General features: G+C 40.5%; 1 protein-coding gene across 1 annotated transcript; it reads right to left on the bottom strand.

The window, feature by feature from the left end:
- Positions 1–482: 482 nt before the first annotated feature.
- On the bottom strand, positions 483–25,312 carry TSPAN8 (tetraspanin 8). Its single transcript, XM_063445126.1, has 8 exons — positions 25,109–25,312; positions 11,471–11,533; positions 9,297–9,428; positions 8,292–8,366; positions 8,103–8,198; positions 4,462–4,590; positions 2,169–2,252; positions 483–711 (listed from the first exon to the last, which is right to left on the bottom strand). The coding sequence occupies exons 1-8, from the start codon at positions 25,166–25,168 to the stop codon at positions 658–660; spliced, it is 693 nt and encodes a 230-aa protein (XP_063301196.1). The 5' UTR covers positions 25,169–25,312; the 3' UTR covers positions 483–657.
- Between the last annotated feature and the right edge of the window lie 425 nt (positions 25,313–25,737).

The raw sequence follows: 25,737 nt of genomic DNA, 5'->3' as shown, positions 1-25,737 counted from the left end.
CACACTCATCCCCCCAATCATGCTGTACACACCCTGTCACATGAATCAATCCCTAATCGTGTCACACTTCCTCCTCTAACCATGCCACATTCACCCCAACCCTGTAACACTCACAACCATACCACACCACCGTGTCAATTTAATGCCCCCAAGCCTGTCACAATCACTGCCCAACTTTGTCTCATTCACACCGCCCTAGCACACTCACCTTGCACAGTAACCCCTTTAAGATGGCGGGGTCCAGGGGGCCCAAGCAAATGCTTGCCCAGGGTCCAATCAATATTAAAGACAGCCCTGGTAGAAGTGAGTTGTTATTCTAAGACCAGACCAATTATACTTTAAGTTTTTTTGCAAAATACAAATAAGAGCACTTATTGTGATGCAATGCAGCACTACTTATAATTTATTAGAAAAAAAAGTAAAAATTATTTGTACAAAATGAATATATATGTTCATCCATATACTTAATAACAAAGCAGTCAAAAATTATTAAAGACTTTAATCCTTCGGAAACAAACAATAGAAACCTTAATTCATAGCATCTGGAAACTTGTTTTATGACTGGCTGTGTCCGTTGAAATATGGAGATGTTCTGTAGATCTGCTGGCTGCAAGGTGTTTATCTTTGGTAAACAGTTGAAAAAAGCACCTCTTCTCCTTATTTCTTCCCTATTTGGCAGTATAAAGTCATTGAAAAACCAAGGCCAAAAAGCTGTAGAAAGAACAATAGATATTTATGATATAAAAAATATATATAGGTTGAGTGACACAAAGTATATGTATGAATACACCTGTATTTACTTAAATCTAATACGCCATCAAATCTAATGTGCACCTCAATTTTTGAAACCTGGAAGCTGAAAAATGTTTTTGCTGGCGAATGTAATACAAGAAGATACTACTATACAGCATTGTGCTACAATGAAAATATGTATTGCCATATACCAGAGACCAGAGTAATATTAAAGGTAATTTGATTTTAGTGTTACATGTTAAACGACCACTATAGTGCCAGGAAAACAAACTTGTTTTCCTGGCACTATATTGCCCTGAGGGTGCCCCCACCCTCATGGCCCCCCTCTCGCCGGACTGAAGGGGGAGGAAGGGGGTTAAACACTCACCTTTCTCCAGCGCCAGGCTCCCTCGGCGTTGGGGAATCTCCTCCCTCTTCTGATGTTACCGGCTGAATGCGCATGCGCGGCAAGAGCGCGCATTCAGCCAGTCCATAGGAAATCATTCTCAATGCTTTCCTATGGACGGCAGCGTCTTCTCACTGTGAAAACACAGTGAGAAGCGCGGAAGTGCCTCTAGCGGCTGTCAATGAGACAGCCACTAGAGGTTGGATTAACCCTAAAGTAAACATAGCAGTTTCTCTGAAACTGCTATGTTTACAGCAGGCAGGGTTAATCCTAGATGGACCTGGCACCCAGACCACTTCATTAAGCTGAAGTGGTCTGGGTGCCTATAGTGGTCCTTTCAGCCTATTCTTCCTTTAAGCTCTCTTTCAGGAACGCAATTTGCCTGTGTGAATTCACCTGTTTGAATTCTCCTGTTTTTAATACAGCAGTTTTAATTCGCCTGTGTGAATTCACCGGAAAATTTCTAACTCTGCCCTCAATGTAATGCGCTATCGAATATAATGCGCATTCAAATTTTGGAAATGTTATTTTCCAAAAAAGATGCACATTAGATTCAAATAAATATGGTATATTTATATAAAAAGTTTCAGCACACTCACTCACTAAACACGAATTTATATAATTTGATTAATCCATAAAACATATTTGATTTGAATAAAGTAAAACAATTATTTAAGGATATACATTTCAGATTTATTGTCTTAGTCAGTCATAATGGGGAAAAAATATCCAAATCCAGGAGGGGAATGCACACGTTTAAGAGTACAGTCACCCAAGGTGCCTCCGCACCAGGCTGCCGAGACGTAAAAACAAAGCTTCAAGTTAACTAAAAAATGTGTTTGGGGACTCAGAGCGGTTAGTGAAATAATATTTATTGATCCAGAGCAATGTTTCGGCTCTCTGCTGGGGCCTTTGTCGAGCTTGAATACACCACAAATTGCCATTCAGTTAATAAATCCTTAATGATCATACTAGACATCAAGTTTTAACGTCAGTGTTGGAAAGGAAGAGCTGATTATTAATACAATACCTCCACTGCGGCCAGTCCAAAAGCTATCCCAATAATGATTACAAGGTGGCTCTTGAAGTAGTCAGTGAACACTTCTGAACAGGGCTGCGTGTAAAACAATAGAGAAAACATCAGTGGAACGTATTTATTCTTAAGGAAGAAATAAATAAAATGATTATTTGCAAATGTTAACTCTATCTCACGTCTTCCCTAAATTACAGCACATATTATAGCACTTAGAGACATATTCAATGTTAACAGAACTTGACAGAATACATAATGTTTGAAATTGTTTTTGATGGTGACTTGGCAGGGTACGTTTGCAACGTGGATGGTTTCCAAAATGGTTCCCCACTGCCAAGTCCCACAGCCATGCAAACAAATAAGGTTAGGCGGGTTGTAATGTAAAAATAATCTGGTAGGAGACAGATGAGAAAACATTCTGTTGTTCATTTTAAGATAAAGTTGAGCAATTAAAGGGACACTATAGTCACCCAGACCACTTCATCTCAATAGAGACCAACTGATTGGTGCAGAGCAGTGTTTGTCATGCATGCACCATAGTCGCCAAATGGTTTCCTGTTGGGAAAGCATTGGATTGGCTGAGATCATCAGGGTGGCAGCACAGTGAGTGGCAATGTAAATAAACTACCGGTTTTTACTCCCTACTGGTGGGGACCAGGAGCCTAAATGGCTACAAGAGCACTATTGTGTTAGGAATGCACATTTGTATTCTTAAAGGGATCCTATAGTCACCAAAAGAGCTTAATTAAACAGTGTTGGTGTATAGATCATGCCTCTGCAGTCTCAATGCTCAATTATCTGCAGTGTAGGAGTTACATCACTTTGTTTATTAACCCTTGTCACATCTCCCTGCATGTGAATTGCACAACCTTCCTAAACACTTCCTGTAAAGAGTCATCTAATGTTTATCCTTCCTTTATTGCAAGTTCTATTTAATTTAGATTTTCTTATCCCCCACTATATTAATAGCTTGCTAGACCCTGCAAGAGTCTCTTGTATGTGATGAAAGTTCAATTTACAGAGCAAGAGATACAATTGTTTAAGGTAAATTACATCTGATTGAAAGTGAAAACATTTTTTTTCATGCAGGCTCTGTCAATCAGAGCTAGGGGAGGTGTGGCTAGGGCTGCATAAACAGAAACAACGTGATTTAAAGGACCACTCTAGTGCCAGGAAAGCATACTCGTTTTCCTGGCACTAGAGTGCCCTGAGGGTGCCCCCACCCTCAGGGACCCCCTCCCGCCCGGCTGTGGAAAGGGGAAAAGGGTTAAAACTTACCTTTTTCCAGCGCTGGGCGGGGAGCTCTCCTCCTCCTCTCCGCCTCCGTTCCTCCCCGTCGGCTGAATGCGCACGCGCGGCAACAGCTGCGCGCGCATTCAGCCGGTCACATAGGAAAGCATTCATAATGCTTTCCTATGGACGCTTGCGTGCTCTCACTGTGATTTTCACAGTGAGAATCACGCAAGCGCCTCTAGTGGCTGTCAGTGAGACAGCCACTAGAGGAAATAGGGGAAGGCTTAACTAATTGATAAACATAGCAGTTTCTCTGAAACTGCTATGTTTATAAAACAATTAGTTAACCCTAGCTGGACCTGGCACCCAGACCACTTCATTAAGCTGAAGTGGTCTGGGTGCCTAGAGTGGTCCTTTAACTCCTAAATGGCAGTGAATTTAGCAGTAAAACCTGAGAGGCATGATCTATACACTAAAACTACTTCATTTAGCCAAAGTTGTTTAAGTGACTATAGTGTTCCTTTAATGCTATTGTGTTCTTTTTTAATTACTTTTCTAATAATAGTATAATAGTTAAATTAATACTATATATAAATTAAATCGGAGTGTTCCTTAATCTGTTTATAATTTCACTGTACTTCCTCTCTCCATTTAGTCAACCATTGGGAAAGTCTCCTTGCTGCAGCCAATCTACCTACAGTTATCATTTACTGATAACTTGCTTTTTTTAATCAGATGCTTCTCAGAGAGGCACATTGGGTTATACAGCACACGAGTAACAATTGCTGTCATCACTCAGCAATGCTTCTCCGTAAGAAGCACAAACTTTCCCTTTGAACTAAGAGTGAGGTAAGTAGCCCTCCCAGCTGTCTGCTTGACAGCCAAGAAACATTACTAAAGACGTATTAAAATGTTACCTTTTCTTGAAATACACTTTTATAAAGCAAGCCATAAGATACATGCAGTTAAAGCCCACGTCATTTCACGAGAAGATGTGCTTCCCGAGATAAGCCTACTCCTGCTAGCATGCACCAATATAGAATGCACAAATAATTACCTGTTTGTAAATTGATCTTCCTCCGACAAGGATGCATTCACTGATATCATTTGCACCACTGCATGTGCAGGATGCTGGAATACTATTTGCCCAGTCTAAATAACCATTAACAAGACCGCAGCATTTACTCTACAAAGAAAAGAACAATATGTATTGACAATCACGTTTATTTGTTGAGAGTTACTGCATTTTTACATTTAGAAATTATATATATATATATTTTTTAATTTGACAATTTCAATTTTTCACACATTACAATAACAGTGAAGATACATCGATAAGCATTGTACCAGAACATATGCATCAGGGAAATTGGACAAAACATAGAGAAGTCAGTGTATACAACATGCAGAGACTTATTTCCTTTCTGTTACATGACATACTTGAAAACGAGATAAATCTCAATGTATCCTTCGTGGTAAAATATTTTATAAATAAATACTGGTCCCACTAGCCAACTTTACACACGTAAACTGACTTTCCTTCTCTGAAGAAAGCTGCAAATTGTGTAATAGTTTTTTTTTTGTTTCATAAGCGCTATCTTCCGTTAGGTACATAACTAGGTCCACAAAGACCATAGATAAACAGAAATCAAAAAGAAGGAAATAAAAGAAATTGAAACTAAGCAAAAACGTAACCAACTTAAAATAATATATTTGCCCATTTCATTCCTTGTCGCATTCTTAGTTCCACACCCGCTCGGCAAACTTTCAGGAATTTCTATATTGAGCAACTAATGCAATGATGGGTATGTTATCAGTTTGTTTTTGTTTTGTTTGTGTTTTCTTCCCTCTTCATACACTTTAACCCTTGAAACCGCTACATTCTGACCATTTTTGCAGACATGTTTATAGCCTCTCTCTTTGAGGCTGATTCCGCAAAACTTCTTGTCCAGTTTGTTATGGGAAGTGACAGATATTAATTCCTCCAAGGAAGGAGGTTTGTCTCATTTCCACTTCAAAGCTATGACTGACCATGCTGCTAGAAGTATGAGTTACCACCCTAGCACTCCAAGAAGTTTTCTTCTGTGTGTATAATAGCAAAGGCGACTATCTAATTAGCCTATTTAGATCGCCTTAGGGCAGAGTAACTTGACGGGTCCTCGGACTAAGACCGAAGGTCTGACACAGTCAGGGGCCCGGCAGCTTGCCCTTTATGCCAACGGGAGGGGGCCCCTCCAAGCAGTATGCCCTGACTGAGAGCCAGCCTCACCGGTCTGCAGCTTTTCCGGGTGCCTTCCACCCTATCAGAGCCCCTTACCCTCTCACAGACTCTCCTACCTTGTCACATCCCACCTATCCTGTCACAACCTCCCCAACCTGTCACAACCCCCACACACACCCTGTCACAGCCTCCCCATACACAAACACCCTGTCACATATACAGTAATATCACCATTCCCAAACACTTTCAGCCCACAAACACTGTCATCCCCGTCACTCAGCCAAACTCACATTAACCACTTCTAATCCTGTCACTCTTAACCACTCCAACAATACCAAGCTTACCTGTCCTTGCTTTGCCACACTTATCGTATCACATTAACCCCCCCCCCAATCCTGTGAGACTCACCTTCTCTTGCACTGTCACACTAACTCCCCCAAACCTGTCACACTTATCCTCTATCAGTCTGTCCCACTCACCCTTTCAACCTGCCACACACTCATCCTAAACGCTGTCACACACAGGTAGACAATGCCAGACACACTCAGAAATACACACCGGCACTTATGCATTCATGACTGCAAGACTATGTAACCATACCCCGCAGTCATGTATAAACAATTATCATAATTGCTAATTAAATTTGTTTATTGCAAATTAATTTAGTTTGCAAATTATGCCATAACTACAGTCAGAAAGCTCACAATGCAGTGGCACAGGGAGCTGCGACACTGCAAGCCTCTGAACAATGAATATAGAGACTAGCTCTCTGTATCCAGCTCTGCAAGCTTGTCCTTCAATACAGCTACAGCACCTTATTATACACACAATGCAACCCCTATATTTTTTTTTTACTTTGGGTGTTAGTGGGGGCCTCATGTTTGAGTTTCGGTTAAGGCCTCACAAAGTCTAGAGCGGCCACTGAATAATAGCATAGTTTGTGGTGTAAAAGGAAGCCTGAGACCTGTAGTTCTGTGAATTGGCTTGTTTGCGCTTCCCCAAAAAGGGCTTAATTACCTCACACATCCTTCAAATGTGGTTCATGATCCCTGGCTGCCTTCCACATCTCCAACAAAAATCATATTTTGTGTAAATGTGTGTTACAATGATGCTTTCTCCTAAACAATATTCATGTTTAGAACTAAAACTGGATTTTATTGCTACTGAAAATGTATATGTATATAGTTATGCTACAGTAAATCCCTTAATTTAAGTCTTCAATGCCTTTTAACAACAACAAATAATTATGCAGAATTCATTTTAAGCATGGAAAGATCAGCTAGCATGTTACTATGAGCATAATGTCAAAATACAGTAAATATAGTGACCTGACTAAACTAGGCATCTGTATTATATATAATATATAGTGGAGAAATCATTACCACTGATTCGTGAATTCACATTGTTCCCTTGGTGCAAACTGTCTGACATGTATTGCTTCTTGACAACTGTAAATGTGCTTACATAGATTTAAAAAAAAAAAAAAAGCCTCAAAGGAAGGATTTGCTGACAATAGATGAAATTCTCTCTTGGATGTGTAATTGTTATCATATTAAGATACTCTTTGGCTGACTCAATAGCAAACTGTACCCGATAAGGAATTGGAAATAGCATTTGTAATGTTGTGAAAAAACATCACATTTTTCTTTAGTGGTAAAACATACATTTTGTTGGAAAATCACTGAAACTGGCAGCGCCTTCAACTTTTGATAAACAAGCAAAGTTCCAGCTACATTTACCATAACCTACTTGATCATTTTACTTTTAAAACATAAAGTAAAATATATCCCAGATACGATACACAATTTAAAGCATTATTACAGTAGGAAAAAGTAAACTGTTTGTTAGATATTAAAATGAACCTGTCATGACAGATATAAGATAGTTTTTTCCAATCACTCTGTCTCTTGGGTGGGAGTTACCCTTTCTGCAAGACAAAGCTCTCTTGCATACCTCTGTTCACAGGTTAAAAGTCCCTGACACTTTATGATGGCACATAAAACATGTTCTCTCTCTATTCTCACATTGCCAGTTCAAAGCTGCTATAATAAAAAAAGTTAGGCTGTTTCTCTCCTCTCATTGTGCTTACTGCTGGTGCTGCTCTTACAAAGAGTATGCTCTTCCTCCTACTTCCCTTTGTAGGTATTGCTTTCTCTTAGGCTGAATTCAAGCTGGAGATATGCCCAGATGAGGATTTTCCCAGTAACAGAAATGCAGAGCACAGCTGACTGAACCGATTGAGATGGGGGGAGGGAGCCTGTTTTTTTCCTCTGATTTTAGAGAAATCTAGATATTTGCTAGAAATCCTGCTAGCATAATGTATAGGTGAAATTTGATTCTCCATCATTTAAGAATAAATTGTATTGTCATGACAGGTATCCTTTAATGATTCTAGAAAATAGATTCTAAGAAGAAGTGTGAAATGTGGACATCACAATACTGTTTAGGAAACAGCAAACGTAAAGCATTTGAATTACCTCTTTCTGAATAGTTTCTAAGTTTTGTCTAAACTCCTCGGTCTGGGAGCTTAATGGTAGGCGTTCATGTAGTGTTGTGTTAACTTGTGCTTCAATCTGTAGACAGAACATAAATAAAGCAGAATGTAATTATATTGCTGTGAAATAAGAATGGGTAGCAGATGTTAAGCTAAATTTGATCCAACATACCTTTGATTTATATACGACTCCTAGAATTCCTGCTGTTATTTGAAGTGCCAGAATCAGAAATAATCCAATAAAGAACTAGAATTGAAATAGAAGATAACATAACTTATTTGGGGGTTTTTTCACTCTATGTCTAAAAAAATGGGTTAGATTCTATTATTAATGGAAAGGTTTTCCAGACTAATTATAGAAAAAAGTTTGCATATTTTTATTCCTAATGCTGGAGTGATCTACAGTGTGATTACGTGATTACTGGGCCTCTCTTTTCATCTAAAATAAAGCTATTGCATACCTATAATTCAGAGCTGAAAGGTTCTCCGCAGCGCAGAGGTTCTCCCACCGCAGCTCTCACAGGGAAGCATAGTTGTCCTACTGCGCATGCGTGGCAATTGCCATACTTCAGCAATCGCCACACTGCACCATGAGAAGCATTCCCTTTCACTCTGGGCCACGGCTCAAAGTGAACAAGGAAGAAGGACAGCCACTAGAGGCGTATTTAGCCCTGCAAAGTAAAAGTAGAGCAGAGTGCCTGCCCCTTCCGTTAAATTGGGGGAGCTAACGGATTCAGGAAGTAAGCCTTCCTGCTGTTTGATTGACAGCGAGGGGGTGTTTCATAATTTAATAATAAAAGTGCCCTTTTAATTGCATTCTCACAAATCACAAAATAATAGTATGTCTGCCAATAGAATGCCTGCTGCTCCAGTCCTTTTTTTTTTAACAATCTTTTATTATCTTTATGACAAACAGTGTTGATGTAATTTGTGACAGTGTCAGTTAAACCATTTTTTGTTATCAGCTGTTGGTTAATGAGGAGTATATGCAGAGGGATTTCAGGAATTCAAGTTTATTATATGTATATGCATGTTATTATTTATAAATATTGCACTGTTGTGTGTTGAGAGCTGACATGGAGAGGTAAAACAGACATCTTCCTGCAAAGCACAAGATGACTTTTCCCTCTTGTGACATATCACTCCAAGTGACAATAGTAGAATAATATATACCAACCAGAAGCAGTAAACACCGGCTTTCCTTTATTGCTCCACAGCAGCCAAAAAATCCGAGCACCATAATTATAGATCCCACTGCTATCATTAGGTCAATGGCAGACAGTAAGCCAGTGCCATCTAAATTCAAATTCTAGGAAAAAAACACAGAAAGGGTAATAAAATCAATTGTATTAGCAGCAAAAACTAAAAGGATAAGAATAGTCCTAACACTATAGTGTTAAACAAACAATTTAAGTCACCGGCCTCCCTTAGATCTCATTTAAAAGTTGATTTTACTCACATTTCTCTGACGCCACGCTGTTCTTGCCCCAGCTGGCCCCACGTGGCTCAAAACTGTCTTAATGCATGGGCGCTCTGGGCAGTCGCCCTGGGACCCCACGAGCATAGGGGGTCCATAGGCTTGCCAACTTTGCAGTATAATATTTCTCAGGAAATGTATTCAGAACCTTCAAAGACTCTTTATAAAGACGTTTGGGTGGACTAATTACCTCAGTATCAGCTGTTATCTGTACATGTGATCTTGCTGTTGCGAATACATATCTTGACATTGATGACAACAGCATACACATACGCACATAAGCAAGAAATAACACACAACATTTTTTCAAATAATAATTGAAGATGTAAGGCTATAATAAAGTTCTTCTAATATCCTGAAGACCACTGACTTCAAGCCAATTATGATGCAATTCTCTGCAAAGAAATTTGGCAAATGTGACTTGATTAATAATAAATTATTCAGATTAATTTTGTACTGTGTAATCTCTGTCTGTATGATTTACCAACCGAGTAACCTTATTATGTTGATTTTTTAAAATAAATTCATTTTCAAGGCTCATGTTATGTTGTCCAAACGTTTGTGTGGATTTATCTCAGCTGTAGAGCATGTGTTTTAATGTTTAAACACTGATTTTCTTGGAGGGACCAATAATTATAAGCCTACATTTATCGATAATTTGCTATTTTATTCCTGTGAGTGGTTGTGTAGGCAGGGCCCCAGTGCACTGCTTTGCCTGGGGGCTTATAATACTGTTAAGATGGTCCTGGCCTTGCTCTTCCTTAATGGCAGAGATCATCAATCTTGATGATCTCAGCCAATCCAATGCTTTCCGACAGGAAAGAATTAGAAGGCTATTGGGCATGCACAGCAAAACGCTGCACTTCACCAATCAACAACTCCTCATGGAGATGTATTGAACCAATGCATATCTATGGAGAATGTTCAGCGTCTGTGTGCAGAGTGTGGAGACACTGAACGTAAGTGTGGTACACTGTGCAGCACTGTGATAGGATGTTACTAGGCAGCAATGTAAGCACTGCTCATCCTTTAGGGGCAGGCCATAGACACCAGAACCACTACATTAAGCTGAAGTGGTCCTGGTGACTATAGTGTCCCTTTAAGTTATTTCTACACTTTAAACTAGTACAGATAGCAACACGAAAGGAAATTATCTTTATGTAACAAGTAGCTGTCTGCTTTTTATCATCAATGTTTTAGATATAATTTTTTCTCACTTTGTTCGTTTGTTTATTTATTTTGTAATTAGAATGAGAAAATATTATACCACTTTATGTGGTTAGTAGATTATACTGATGTAAGACATAATGGCTACTTTGATATTAAAAGGAACGGAAGGAAGGAAAAGGAAAAGACAAAAGAGAGAAAAAAAGAATGAAAAAAGAAGAACAATGTTGACAAACATATATAGGCAATATTATTGTATGATTATTTCACGTTTTATTTTTGTTCATGATACATGATTAAAGATGATGTAACCAAAATAAGTATGGAATATGTAAAAGTGATTATGAAAAAATGCTAAATAAAAGAAAGTTTTATATTTCTAACCTTGAATGTCTATAGAATTTCAGTATATACATGTGTTATAAGTATATTGTAATTGCTAGCTTTACTGTTCCTTCCACTGGTATTTTTAGCAGGTTTATATTTCGTAATTGAACAAGTCCCATTCAGCTAAAGGCTGACGAAATACAATATTTTTAATATATCAACATGTCTCCGTGCATTCTCCCAATGCCTGGGCGTTTTAATAAAATGGACACAGGTTAAATAGTAATTACAAGTATATAGAGAGAAACAGAATTCATTGTTGGCCAATGCAAAATATTTGTTTGAATTTATAACAAATACCTGGATAATCCAAAGCTTACCTGACGAGCATCTTTACTGACACGGAGATATATGGAGACGCCCAAAATAACGCAGCCGCATAACTGAAAAATAATCACATATATATTGCCTTAAAATGGTGCAAAAAAATCAAAGTAACATTTAAATACATTTCATTAGCAAGAACAACATTTTGGCGAAAATAGTTGTTTATCACAGTCTATTTTGCTATTGTTTTTTTTTTTTTTTTTAACAAATCCTAGTATTTCTATTAGAGGTTTTATCTGTTCCATCAGTGTTTTGAAAGTAATAATAATAAAAACTTACAATAAAGTACAAGTGTGAAGGCTTTAATGTTGAGGAATGAAAACCCGTAACTCAAAAAAAATTAACAAGCCATGGCAGCTCCAACTTATGGGTGGGCAGAAAGGACAGGAAACAGAACTGGGAAATTAGTATTGTCCACTCTTTGTCAGGCAGTTTTTTTCCTGTCCTTCACAGCAAGTAGGAAAGAGCCTGCTTCCTGTTAGTCAGAGTAGAGGGAAACAAGCTCCACTACCCTTGGTCATACTACAAGGTGGAGGTGAGCTGACACGGGGGGAGAGGGGGAGGAAAAGGTGGAGGGGGGATGACAAAAAGACAAGGGCAACAGAAAGAGAGAAGGGCTGGGGAGAGGGAAACACTCAGAAGTGGGGGCACAAATAGACAAAGAGGGACTGATGGACACACAAAGAGAAACAGAGGGGGAAGGGGACAACAAAAATACAGAGGGGCTGATGGACACACAAGGAGACACAGAGGGGCTGATGGAACACAAAGGTGCTGGGACACACACACAAAGAAACAGAGGGGCTGGAGAAGTGGAAAACGAGACTGGCAGAGACTTGGAGGGGAGATATTCAGAGGGGCTGGGAGACATAGACACATAGTGGCTAGGACACCCAGAAAGGGTGGGGGTTCACAACGAGACACAGAGAGGCCAGGGGAGAGATATACAATGTGCTGGGGGAAAGAGACACCCAGAAGGGTCAGTAAGGGGCAAAAGAGACCAACAGGGGCTGGGAAAGGGCAAAAGAAACAGACATGGGCTGAGGGGGAGACACCCAGAGGGGCTGGAGGGTGACAAAGAGACACAAATGGGCTGGGGGAGAAAGAGACAAGGTGCTGGGGGGGAGTAATACAGGTGGGCTGGGTAGAGGAGAAAGAGACACACACACACGGGACTGGGGGAGAAAGAAACATATAGAGGGACTGGGGGGAGAAAGAGACATAGAATGGGTGAGTTAGGGGGAGAGAGAAACACACAAAGGGGCTGGGAAAGGGGGGAAAGAGACACTTAAAGGAGCTGGGGGAGAATGATACACACAAAGGGACTGAGTGAAATATGAGACACACAAAGAGCTGAGGAGATTAAGGGACATACAAAGGAGAGGTGTAAGAGACACACAATGGGAAAATAGGGGATAATAGGGGATTAAGGGAAACACGGGTGAAAACTCAATTTGTGGAGGTAAATGGGTGGAGGGGGCAAAATGTGAAGGCCTCCAGATCCCTCTCATGATGTAGTACTAAGCCTTACCCCTGCTTGGCAATGGTTGAACTGAGCTCCTGAGCAGCTACCAACAATGCTGAAGCTTAGTGATACCTGAGTCACTGTCTAATCATTTTTTTGAATACTCCTTAGTCTATAGTTTACTTTTTCCTTTGCCTTTACCAGCTGGGTGCCTCCAAGGGGACTTATCCTGCTAAATCACACTTGCCTGCCTCAAAATCTTGTCTATTCCAATCTCTTGTGACCAACAACATGTAATTTTATATATCGTGGCTTTCTCTCTATTTACCCTCACCTATCTACTGACATACTTTGCATAAACATGTTTATTATAAAAAAAAGTGTGCAGTCTTTATGTTTGCCATGTTACTGTGTCTACTTTGAACTGCCAATATATTTGCTGTTACCAACATGTATGTACCTCTACTGCACAGAAAAATAAAGCATTAAATACATTTAAAAAAATAAATATTGAACAGTTTTTAGACATTTCAAATGCACTAATTTCACCATAACATCTCAATCATCCTAATGTTTGAATGATGTCCTGCCACTGCAAATATCTGGTTTCATTAGCTTACAGAAACATTTTAAGCTAATTATCGTATTTTGCCATAACACTTTTGCTTTTACTTGTTTTGCATGTCTACTATTTGTATAAATCATCTGCTCATTACAGATCTACATTTTTTTAAAGGGATACTATAGGCACCAACCACCTTAGCTTAATGGATTGGTTTTGGGGTATAGATCATGCCCCTGCAGTATTACTGCTCAATTCTCTGCCATTTAGAGGTTAAATCACTTTGTCTTTACAGCTCTAGTCACACCTTCCTGCATGAGACTTACGCAGCCTTCCTAAACACTTCCTGTAAAGTGAGATCTAATGCTTAAATTCCCTTTATTGCTGTGAAGGGTTCAATAGACCAAGCCCAATAGGTGGTAGCAGGCTGAGTAGAAATCAAGCCAAGGTATTGGTTGGGCAGCACAGGTACAGATACCAGGAAAGCAACACGTAATGAGCAGGGGCAAAAAGGGACAATTTCCATGAACAAGGAGCCCAGTAATACTGAGCAGGAAAGACTGAGAGCACAGACTACTTATAGGGTGGAGGAAGTATGCCTCCCCCACATCATGCTAGCATTACCAACACACCCCCTGTGACAGGAACTTCCCCTTCCCTTCAAAAATGCATATGACTAGGCATGCAAGCCTAGGGAACACAATGGCATGACAATCGGATCACAATCCTTTTGGATGTCAGTCGGGTCGGATTGCAAGTCATGGCATCCTGCCAAATGCCATGTGAATGTGTCCGGCCATGGGAAGAACAAAGCTCGGGAAGAATTGTGACTAAACCAGCATTTGTCGACACTCCACAGCGAAGTCCTGACAGTTGCACAGTCTGTTTAATTTAGAATTCCTTATCTCTTGCTGTTAATACCCTTCTAGAGCCTATAGAAGACAGGAAAATTAGCCTCATTCATTACAGATTGCAGCGGTGCAATCTGGGAACACATAAGACCAATGAGAAGGGGATTGCAGTAGTCAAGGCGACAAAGAACAACGCCATGGACCAGCACCTTAGCTGCGTCTGGTGTTAAATAAGGGTGGCAGGACCTTCTGGAAGCACGGGAGGTGATGGCTTTTGTTTGACTCGGGTAAATTGTCAAAATATTCATAAATGGCTTGACTGCTCAATCTAGGAAGGTGCTAAAGTATTACATGTACCATAGCTACTGCAGAATGCTCTAATGATTATGGCATTCGGAACACTAGCTTAATATACACGTTGATCTTATATATGTGATAAATGGCATTTTGTTTCTTATTTCCAGTATATTGCTTATTGTATGTTGTATTGATGTTGGTGCCCTTGATTGATGTAAAGTAAACTAATGTATTGTGAAATAAAATAATATTTTATAAAGCATTGCATTTAAAAATACATTTCAAAAATAATTAGAAAAACAACATATTAAATTGTATTCAATTGAAAAATGTTTATATTGTTCATCTACTGGGAAATAATGAGTGAAACTTGTTTATATTCTAGAATATACGACTGCTCATTAGTTTTTATTATAAACAAAGAAATAGCAGGTTTCATTAGAACATCTCGCTAGTACCTATCCGTGCCAGCATTATATCACTCAGCTAACCATGCATTCTATTTATTAGTTTCAAGGTAAGAAAAAAAAAACGTTTATTTTGTTAACTTTGTTTGGTTGCATGGATACAAGTACTCCAATAAAAAAACAGTCGTGTACACAATATTGTTCGTTATGTTGAAGCCTTCAATGAACTTTAGCGTTAACAGGTATAGAGATAAGACTTGCCCTGTTGATGCGCTACTCAAATGCGTAGATAGACAGATACAATATTATTCTCTTTAAATTGTGCCTCAAAGATCACCAGGCGTCTCCACCTCTAACATGCTGCATGCAGAGGAATGATTCTGAAGCCATTGATTAATTTAAATCGTCTTTATTCCACACAACAATGTGTTTTGGATGTTGGACTAAAGGCTCTTTACAGTCATCTAAATAATTCAGAATTATCCATGTACAAAGTAGATGAAAACTGTACAAAACCAGTCCTCAGTAGTCCACAGGGTTACGTTTTCCACATATCATGATGGAAAGATCAGCAAATACTGCTATATCACATTATTATTTGTATCAGGCAGTACAGTTGTGCTCAAAAGTTTACATATCCTGGCAGAAATTACAGCTGTATTTAATTAAAGATGGCAAAAAAAAAACCAAAACCCTGACATTTTGGCATTGATTTTTAAATATGACTGATCATGCAAAAAAAAAATAAAAAAAATATTGAAGGATAGTGATCATATGAAGCTATTTATCATCACATAGTTGTTTGGCTCCTTTTGAAATCAGAATTATAACAGAAATCACTCAAATGCCCTGATCAAAAGTTTACATACCCTTGAATGTTTGACCTTGTTACAGACACACAATGTGACACACACAGGTTAAAATGGCAATTAACCTTTAATTGACCACACTTGTGGCTTTTTAAATTGCAATTAGTGTCTGGGTTTAAATAGTCAATGAGTTTGTTAGCTCTCACGTGGATGCACTGAGCAGGCTAGATACTGAGTCATGGGGAGCAGAAAAGAACTATCAAAAGACCTGCAAAACAAGGTATTAGAACTATATAAAGATGGAAAGCGATATAAAAACGTATCCAACGCCTTGAAAATGCCAGTCAGTACTGTTCAATCACTTATTAAAAAGTGGAAAATTCAGGGGTTCTCTAAATACCAAGTCAAGGTCAGGTAGACCTTGATTTCAGCCACAACTGCTAGAAGAATTGTTCGAGATACAAAGAAAACCCCACAGGTAACCTCAGGAGAAATACAGGCTGCCTCTGGAAAAAGACGGTGTGGTTGTTTCAATGAGCACAATACGATAATACTTGAACAAAAATGAGCTGCATGGTCGAGTTGCCAGAAAGAAGCATTTGCTGTGCCAATGCCACAAAAAACCCTGGTTACAATATGCCCAACAATACCTTGACATGCCTCACAGCTTCTGGCACACTGTAATGTGACGAGTGACGAGACCAAAGTAGAGCTTTATGGTCACAACCATAAGCGCTGTGTTTGGAGAGGGGTCAACAAGACCTATAGTGAAAAGAATATCATCCCCACTGTGAAGCATGGTGGTGGCTCACTGATGTTTTGGGGTGTGTGAGCTATAAATGCACGGGGAATTTTGTGAAAATTGATGGCAAGAAGAATGCAGCATGTTATCAGAAATTACTGTCAATTTGCATGCTTCTGCATGAAGGCTGCGCATGGGACACTCTTGGGCTTTCCAGCATGACAATAACCCTAAGCACAAGGCCAAGTTGACCCTCCAGTGGTTACAGCAGTAAAAGGTAAAGGTTCTGGAGTGGCCATCATAGTCTCCTGACCTTAATATCATCGTGCCAATCTGGGGAGATCTCAAACATGTGGTTCATGCTAGACGACAAAAGACTTTACATAACCTGAAGGCATTTTGCCAAGATGAATGGGCACTTATACCACCTGCAAGAATCAGGGTCCTCATAAACAACTAGTACAAAAAAAATGCAAGCTGTCATTGAGCAGGGGGCAATACATAGTATTAAAGGGACACTGTAGGCACCCAGACCACTTCAGCTCATTGAAGTGGTCTGTGTGTTGTGTCTCTTTTGCACTTAGTGCTGCAATGTTAAACATTGTGGTTCAAAAGAACTGCAATGTTTACATTACAGCTCTAAGTCTGCCCTCTGTGGCTAACAGACAGCCACTAGAGGGCTTCCGGAATCTAAACAGACTTTTGTTCCGTTATCCTCATGGACTTCCAGCGTCAGATTTTCCCCATAGGAGAGCATTGAATAATGCTTTCCAGTGGGGAGGTCTAATGCACCATTGCCGCGCATGCGCATTAGGTCCCCCTGCCGGCTAAAGTCAGCGGGGGAGGAGCATGGGAGGAGCCTGACCCAGTGTCGAGGGACATCGGCGCTGGATTCAGGTAAGTGGCTGAAGGGATTTTAACCCCTTCAGCACCGCGCGAGGGGGGCCCGAGGGAGGGGAGCACTACAGTAGCCTATAGTGCCAGGAAAACGGGTTTGTTTTCCTGGCACTATAGGATCCCTTTCAGAACTAAGGGTATGCAGACTTTTGAACCAAAAGGGGTCATTTAATTTTTTTCTTTGTTGCCATGTTTTGTTTTATGATTGTGCCATTCTGTTATAACCTACAGTTGAATATCAATCCCATAAGAAATAAAAGAAATGTCTTTTGCCTGCTCACTCATGTTCTGTGAATTTTAGAACTATGGAATGTGCCCTATTTGCAGGCAATTTCTAAGCGCTCTACTTCCGGGAAGTGTGCATTAATCAAAGAAAACTTGTTGTAGTTCTAATATCAGAGGACAGTTGTCACGATTCTGGGAACCAAAACACGCTAACACACACACACAGAAAAGGTGCAGTACCGGACCTTAGAGTGGCCGGGCTAAGCACACAAAGAATAGTCAGGAGACAAGCCGAGTAAGGGGAACCAGAAGACAGAATAACGAGAGACGAGCCGAGGTCAAAGGGTAGGAGAAAGTCGCAAGGTCGGATAAACAAGCCAGAGAGTACGTAATCAGAGAGAACCACAAGTAGCACAGCAATACTAGAAAGCAAAGACCACAACAGGGCAGAGAGAGACAGGAAAGGTAAGTATTTAAACCCCTAGATTAATTCTGATTGGATAATTTCCAATCAGAATTAACAATCACATGTGGGAGATATCTATACCTCCCACTGTAATTGAGGCACTGTGCCTTTAACGCCGGGTCAGGTGGCTGACCCCGGCGTTTATAAAACTGGGCGGTCTCCCAGCGTGCAGCTTCATGCATGCTGCCGCTGGGGGATGGAGAGGAAGACGCAAGCGGCATCCGAGGCTGGGAGGGTGCCGCCCGCCGAGCGTACGCCGGGAAGGGGACCGCGGACGGCTGGAGGGTGAGTGCCGCGAGCGGACTGCAGCCTCCCCTCGCAGCCGCCCGCGGGATCCTGACAACAGGAACGTGGAATGTGTAGTTCCACCGGCCCTCTCACATTAGTGCTAATCTGTTTACCTTTTTTTGCATATGCATGCAAGCATACTTTCCAGGAATGTGAGGGAACACTATGGAAGAGGCCGGAGAAGCTTGCTCGTGCAGAGCCGAGCTGTACAGAACGATGGTTCTCCTGTCAGGTAAATAGTGCAGTATGATAGTGGTAAAGGCCATCCACCAACTGTTATGACCCCTTGATGCTATCCCCTGGGTCGAGGGAAGAAATTAGAAATAGTTTTCAGCTAGACAAAAAGAGACAGCTGCTGTGGGCCCTTGTAAATTAAGGGTCAGTTGCCCTCTTTGCCCTGCGGTAAAGTTGACCGTGATTCACTTGCTGTGATATTATAAACCACAGTTTGGAAAATGTTGGACTTGCTAAAACTGACATAGTTCCATTAAGGTTGTGTCTTTAGGGTCATGCATACATTGTACTGATTGTGACCCTGCATAAAGATGATCATTTATTAAAGCATTTAGATTCCTTACAGTAAATCAGGAACTACATAGATAAGACCGTATATAATGTGCTAATATTGCTTGACGTCGTGGGAGAGGTATATTACTAGGTTTTGGTAAAAGGAATTTATCATTATCAATTGTAGATATGAGAAATGATTGCGTGTCACGCTTTAGATAATATTCCACTCAAGACTATAACAGCAAACACACCTGTAAAATATACTTTCAGTAAAACACAGTAAAATTATCTTATCTTGGTATTTCCCAGCACATCACTTTATTTGGCTAAACATTAAGGGAGATAAATAAATGTTTGAAATCGAGAAAAACAACAGTCTTTTAAAAAAATGCTCTTTTTGGAAAAAACTATTTTCCCTAAAGGCATAATGTTTTTTTTTTACATTTAAGACACGTGAAATTATATATTAAAATTTAAGATCATGTTGAATGTCAAGCTTTGTGTGTAAGTACATAATGAAGCGAGAGGTTGTCAGAGTTGATAATATATTGGAGACAGAGTCACCATCAGGGCTGCCATCACACACAGACACACTGACAGACATACTGACACACACAGGCACATAAAATGACAAACATACTGACACACACAGATACATACTGACACACACACAGGCACATATACAGACATATCGACACACATGCATGCACATACACTGAAAGGCATACTGTGTGTGTGTGTGTGTGTCAGTATGTCTGTATATGTGCCTGTGTGTGTGTGTCAGTATGTCTATCAGCATATGTGCCTGTGTATGTGTTAGTATGTCTGTCAGTTTATCTGCCTTTGTATCTATATGTGTCTGTGTATCTGTATGTTGTCAGTGGGCGTATCTGTATGTAGTCAATGTGTGTATCTGCATGTGTGCCAGCGTGTGTACCTGTGTGGCTGAGCATCTGAGCACCAACATTAAATAAAAATACACCCCTCCATTCAAACTTCAACATTACATAAAAACACACCCCTGCATTGAAAAGTCAAAACTACATATAAACACACCCCTACATTCAAAACCCAACACTACATATAAATGCTTGCTTGCATTCAAACTCTAACACCACATACAAACACATTCACACAAACATACTCCATAAAAAACATGCTTACATTCAAACACACAAACATGGCTCAGTGCCAAATACAACCCTGCAAGCATGGGAAATTAGTAGAGTCCTAGCTGTCAAAGCATTATTGGAGTTGCACTACAGATAGGGTTCTACCTTTTATCCAACCTTGCAGTTGGGGGGCCCAATAAAATTCTTGCACCAGGGCTCTTTCTACTTTAGTTCCGTCACTGCATTGGGGTTGAAGGCATGATTGCATGCCGGGGAGTGGGTACAGGGAGCCCAAGCAAATATTGCCCAGGGCCCAATCAATATTAAGACGACCTGACTGCATCCATTACACATATTCTACATCCAGTATACACACCCCACATTTAGTACACACACACTTCATCCTTGCGGACATCCTTGGAGCAGTAGCCCTGTGAGCGGACTCGGGGGGCGGACTCGGGGGGGGCAGGCCCCATGGGCCCAGACCGTGAGCTTCTGATAGGGGCCCGCTATTTCTGATGGCAGCCCTGTATTGGGGGCAGGCAATATAGAGCTAAACGTGGATTGAAGACAAGCAGAATACTGAGACATTTACCATTGTAATTGTATTACAATGTATTTAACATTGTGTAATATATATAATATGGTTCTTTCCCCAATTAAACTGTCCAGATAAGTTTATTACAATGCAGTGTGTAAGTAAAGAACATACAAAGTATTGCCCAACCCTCTCACAAGTTGCAATTAACACACGTTCACTGCACTGGTCAAACTGTGCCTTAAATACATTTTTGAATAAAAGTATCTGTGATATGTTTTTCATTGATATAAAAAAATATCTACAGGCAAACAAAAGGCGCTATATATTTAGTGACAGTGAACACAAATTTTATCTATTACAAGTGAAGCAGTATAAAAGCTGCACCTTAAAGTGTAAAATAGCTCAAAACACCACTATATATACATTGCAGAAAAATAAGGTGCGCTATGACTTTAAATAACTTAATTGTGTCAAATAAAAATGTAGTCCTCAGTATTATATTTAAATATATTGCACATGCACTTTAAATATAATACTGAGGACTACATTTTTATTTGACACAATTACGTTATTTAAAGTCATAGCGCACCTTATTTTTCTGCAATGTTTTTCATTGATATTTAGCCAAATTCCAGACTACAACATTCGTTTGCAAAAAGTCTCAGTATCCTTTCATTTAATTACAGACAATACAAAGCTCAACAAAATAATCTGGATTCACTTGTAATAAAGAAAAAGAATTACATTTAGAGATATACACGGGCGGAAAATACGTTTGTTTCTTTTGTTTCGATTCATTAATTTTCAAACTTAGGTTCGTCCAAAATTTGTAAATGAGCAATTCTTAATAAAACGAAATTCAGAAAAATTTGTGAAACAAAACAAAATTCAGGAGCCATTATTCCTATTATTCAAAAGGATACCAAATTATTGCAATGTTGGGGGGGCGGGGCCTGACAGCCAAGATGGCCGGTCATGATTGTTGAGAGCTCCAGCACCGACAAGCAAAATATACTAAATATAAACAAAAGGCACTATGCAAGCTTCACACGGTGCTCGCAGAGAGACATTAGATCGAACGGGGAACAAGTTGATACCTGTCTGGACCCGAAAAGCCGCGCAAACACCTGAACCGGCCATGCGGCCTACTCAAGAGCGGCACCCGATGTCTGGGGGAGGCGGCCGATCCCCCGACTGGGGACACGCTCACAAGCGACAACTCGAAGCAGCCCTGCGACCCCCCCTATGGACCGGCGGGGGATATCCCGGTCCTCGATGGGGACGAAAAACCCCGTAATAAAGCGTAGAACCCAGCAGCTTCGGAGTGCCCTTGGGCCTTCAGTAGGCACAGAACCTAAGCAGACCAGGGTGAGCACGGAGAAGCCAGCCGAGAGCCACACAGGCCACGCTGACTACACAGCAAGGCTGGATGCAATCTTCTCGGCATTTTGGCATAAGATCCAAAGACGCCTGCAACAACAGGCTGAAAAGGCTAGAACCAGTCCACCAAAGCAAACACGAGGAGGACATAAAATGCCCGCTGCAAAGCAACCCAAGCGCCCACAGCACCAAAGATGTCGTGCAACCTTACACGCGAAGCAGAGATCACAAGCAACTGCTCAGACCCACAAACCTCCTTCTGGGCAAGGAGTCACACGGAACCAAAATCCGACCCACCGTCCTCATACCCGCGGGGGCTTTGGGAGAGCGGAGCCCCGGAGGGCCCACGGTCCCGCCAAAACAGGCCAGGGGACCCGAAGACACAGGGGAGTGACCCCCGTGACAACCCGGGCTGGAGGATCTGAGCGGCCCCAGCGCCACCACGCCAACCTTCCAAAGCACCCACTGGGACACAAGCTACAGCAGGCCCTTGAACTGGAAGGCAGAAGCCACGCAGTGATAACCCCGGCGTGGCCCGCGAGAGGAGTTGGTTGAACGACCTGGGAAGAAACCGCTAGCCTAGCGGGCAGAGCACAGGGACACTCGGTGCACGAGAGAGACTTGAAACACACCACAGGGAGATATGTTCCCACACCCACTAAATGCCGATAAGTGAAACATGCTCATGCTTTGATATGTGCCCATAGCTGATACTAATGTGCAACCTTTGTTAAAGGACCACTCTAGTGCCAGGAAAGCATACTCGTTTTCCTGGCACTAGAGTGCCCTGAGGGTGCCCCCACCCTCAGGGACCCCCTCCCGCCCGGCTCTGGAAAGGGGAAAAGGGGTAAAACTTACCTTTTTCCAGCGCTGGGCGGGGAGCTCTCCTCCTCCTCTCCGCCTCCGTTCATCCCCGTCGGCTGAATGCGCACGCGCGGCAAGAGCTGCGCGCGCATTCAGCCGGTCACATAGGAAAGCATTCATAATGCTTTCCTATGGACGCTTGCGTGCTCTCACTGTGATTTTCACAGTGAGAATCACGCAAGCGCCTCTAGCGGCTGTCAGTGAGACAGCCACTAGAGGAAATAGGGGAAGGCTTAACTAATTGATAAACATAGCAGTTTCTCTGAAACTGCTATGTTTATAAAACAATTAGTTAACCCTAGCTGGACCTGGCACCCAGACCACTTCATTAAGCTGAAGTGGTCTGGGTGCCTAGAGTGGTCCTTTAACTAACATGTTTTGTTTGCTTTTACACTGTTCTTTTCTACAACTACAAACTGGGCTACTAATTGAAAGCCTGTATCCTACTTGTATTCTGCAACCTAATATATTCACCACTACCCATATACCGCGGGTTCTCAAGCTTGAGTGCCAAATTACCTCTGAACCCACTTATTAGTCATATAGGCATGCTAAACTCCAGCTACTACAATCTCCACACTCTAATAACCGTAATGTTTAACCGAAATGAAGCATAGTTATACCCTTAAATGTTTAGTGTTTGATACTGTTCCAATGCATAAATAACTAAAAATGTGCAAGAAATTTGAATGCCATGTCATTGTCATAAAATGTATGCTAGCATTTGCTTTGTCCCGCTGTCGTGGCGTGGCAAAAGTACTCTGTACACCAACTGCACAATAAAATAAAGAATTAAAAAAAAAAAAAAATTATTGCAATGTTAAGCTAATAGCTCGCTAACTTGGTGTCCTTAAATATGGCAATCCCACAGAAGGATCCCAAATTAGGGAGTGGTGGTGTTTATTATATAGCTCCCTAATTTGTTATTCTTAAAAATGGTAATCCCATATAGCCCACTTTCTTAATTTTGCTCTTTCAGTGGCTAAGCAGATACGTCCATAGTTTAGTACATTTAATTCTGGTAATCCCATACAAAGATACCAAATTATGGAAATGTCTATTACAGCCGAAGGAGTTGTTTTATTCCAAATTTGTTAGTTTCTATTTGCAAAGAGTTTAGAAATCCTAATGCTTCCAAACTGACACATTCAGATGAACTTTGATTAGGAATGAAAATAATTGCATGTCTAATCACATTATTTATATTTGATTCGTTTTTGAATGACTGGTAAACAGAATGACATTTTATACCATTTTTTTAATTCACGTGCCTTCAAACACACAGACACACATGCACACACAAACACAGTCTCAAAAGACCCCCCCTTCATGGCCCATTACCCGTTAATTGTAGTCTCTACTGTGGCGGGCCTTGAGGGGGGATTATTGTTATTTATTTTGCACAGTTTGTTTTTTACATTTGTTAATTATATTGCACTTGTTTAGAATTTATTGCACTTTTGTTCCTTGTGTCTAAAGATTGTGTAGGGTGTGGCTGGAGGCGGGACAAGGGTGGGGCTTGCTGCGAAGTATAGGTGAGGCCTGTAAGGGGGGCCTTGATTTATTTTGCCCGGGGGCCCTGAGGGATCTCAGTCCGCCCCTGCTAACAGTGCTATCTTTCTAAATGTAATAACATTCAAGCAAATTAATGATATTTAATTTTTTTCATTGTAGCGGAGCAAAAATACAATCACAGAATGTTCATATAAATAGCATGTATAATGTATAAATATATGTATGCATTTTATATACATACATAGGAACACCATCCATGCAATTATTGCACACTTCATTTCTGTTCACTTCCTAATCTCAAACAGAACACTCCAGAGAAGCAACTTCCACAACTTTAATCAAACTCCTCTCTTTCTTAATCCCAACTCTGACTAACTAACACTAGCCTTAAAATATCAGCCAATATAAAAAATAAATAAAGGTAAAATAATTCCATATGTGGGTTCTGGAGACATTGTTCATATATACCGGACCCACTGTAACAAAGATTGTGATGTTTCCAGAACCCCTACATTTATTTTTCCCATAATGCACTGATACTCAATTATGTAGAATGTGTATATATATATATATATTTACACACACACACACACACACACACACACACACACTTTACGTCTGTATATTTGGTATGTGGTTTTGTCTATTTGTGAGAATCAGCCTCGGAACATTAAACGTTAAACAAAGGAGTAAAACTTACCCAGAACAAAAAGTTGAATGCAAACATGGAATATTTCAGGCATTTGTTCACCCCTGCCATTTTTCCAAACAGTCTTTGTGCAGCTTGAGTCTTAAACCAGTCGTTAGCTCTGACACAAATGGGAAAATGTATGTGGCAGCTGGCCTTTCGCTCTGACACAAACTGAAACAGAACAATGTAATGTGCACTATGTTCCTCAATAAAGGCTAATATGCAAATATGGCACTTTGCTAAATATTAACTCTCGTTTTAAAGTGTGTCCACTGGTGCTGTCTCTACCTGTTTCAGGACTGACTCACTATGAAAAGATTACAAATTAAGCTGATCATTCTTGATAACACGGGCATACCATGTATGCAGACTGCTAAAGTCTACCGGATGCACTGAAAGAAACAGAACATATTTAGATTAAACTAACATTTCTAGATTGTAAGCTCTTTCGAGCAGGTTCCTCCTCTATTGTTAAATTTCCCCCGTTTATAATACTGTAAAGTGCTGCGGAATATGCTTCTGCTACATAAATCATGATAATAATAATCTGCCAGTCAAAAGATTTGTTTTAGATTTTACGCTTATCGCAAGCTATTGCACAAAGATACTTGTATTGGTCTTACTATTAGACACACCTG

Source organism: Pelobates fuscus, chromosome 3 (assembly GCF_036172605.1).
Source record: "Pelobates fuscus isolate aPelFus1 chromosome 3, aPelFus1.pri, whole genome shotgun sequence".
Classification (NCBI taxonomy): Eukaryota; Metazoa; Chordata; class Amphibia; order Anura; family Pelobatidae; genus Pelobates; species Pelobates fuscus.
The sequence above is the reverse complement of the archived record's forward strand: the minus strand, read 5'-3'. Positions and strand labels throughout refer to the sequence as shown.

Coding starts and splice junctions, on each gene's coding strand:
- TSPAN8 (XM_063445126.1), bottom strand. CDS start 25,168: ATGGCAGGGGTGAACAAATGCCTGAAATATTCCATGTTTGCATTCAAC. Junction 9,429..11,470: donor TCAGTAAAGATGCTCGTCAG/GTAAGCTTTGGA, acceptor TTTTTTTCCTAG/AATTTGAATTTAGATGGCAC. Junction 4,591..8,102: donor TAGAAACTATTCAGAAAGAG/GTAATTCAAATG, acceptor TTTTCTTTGTAG/AGTAAATGCTGCGGTCTTGT.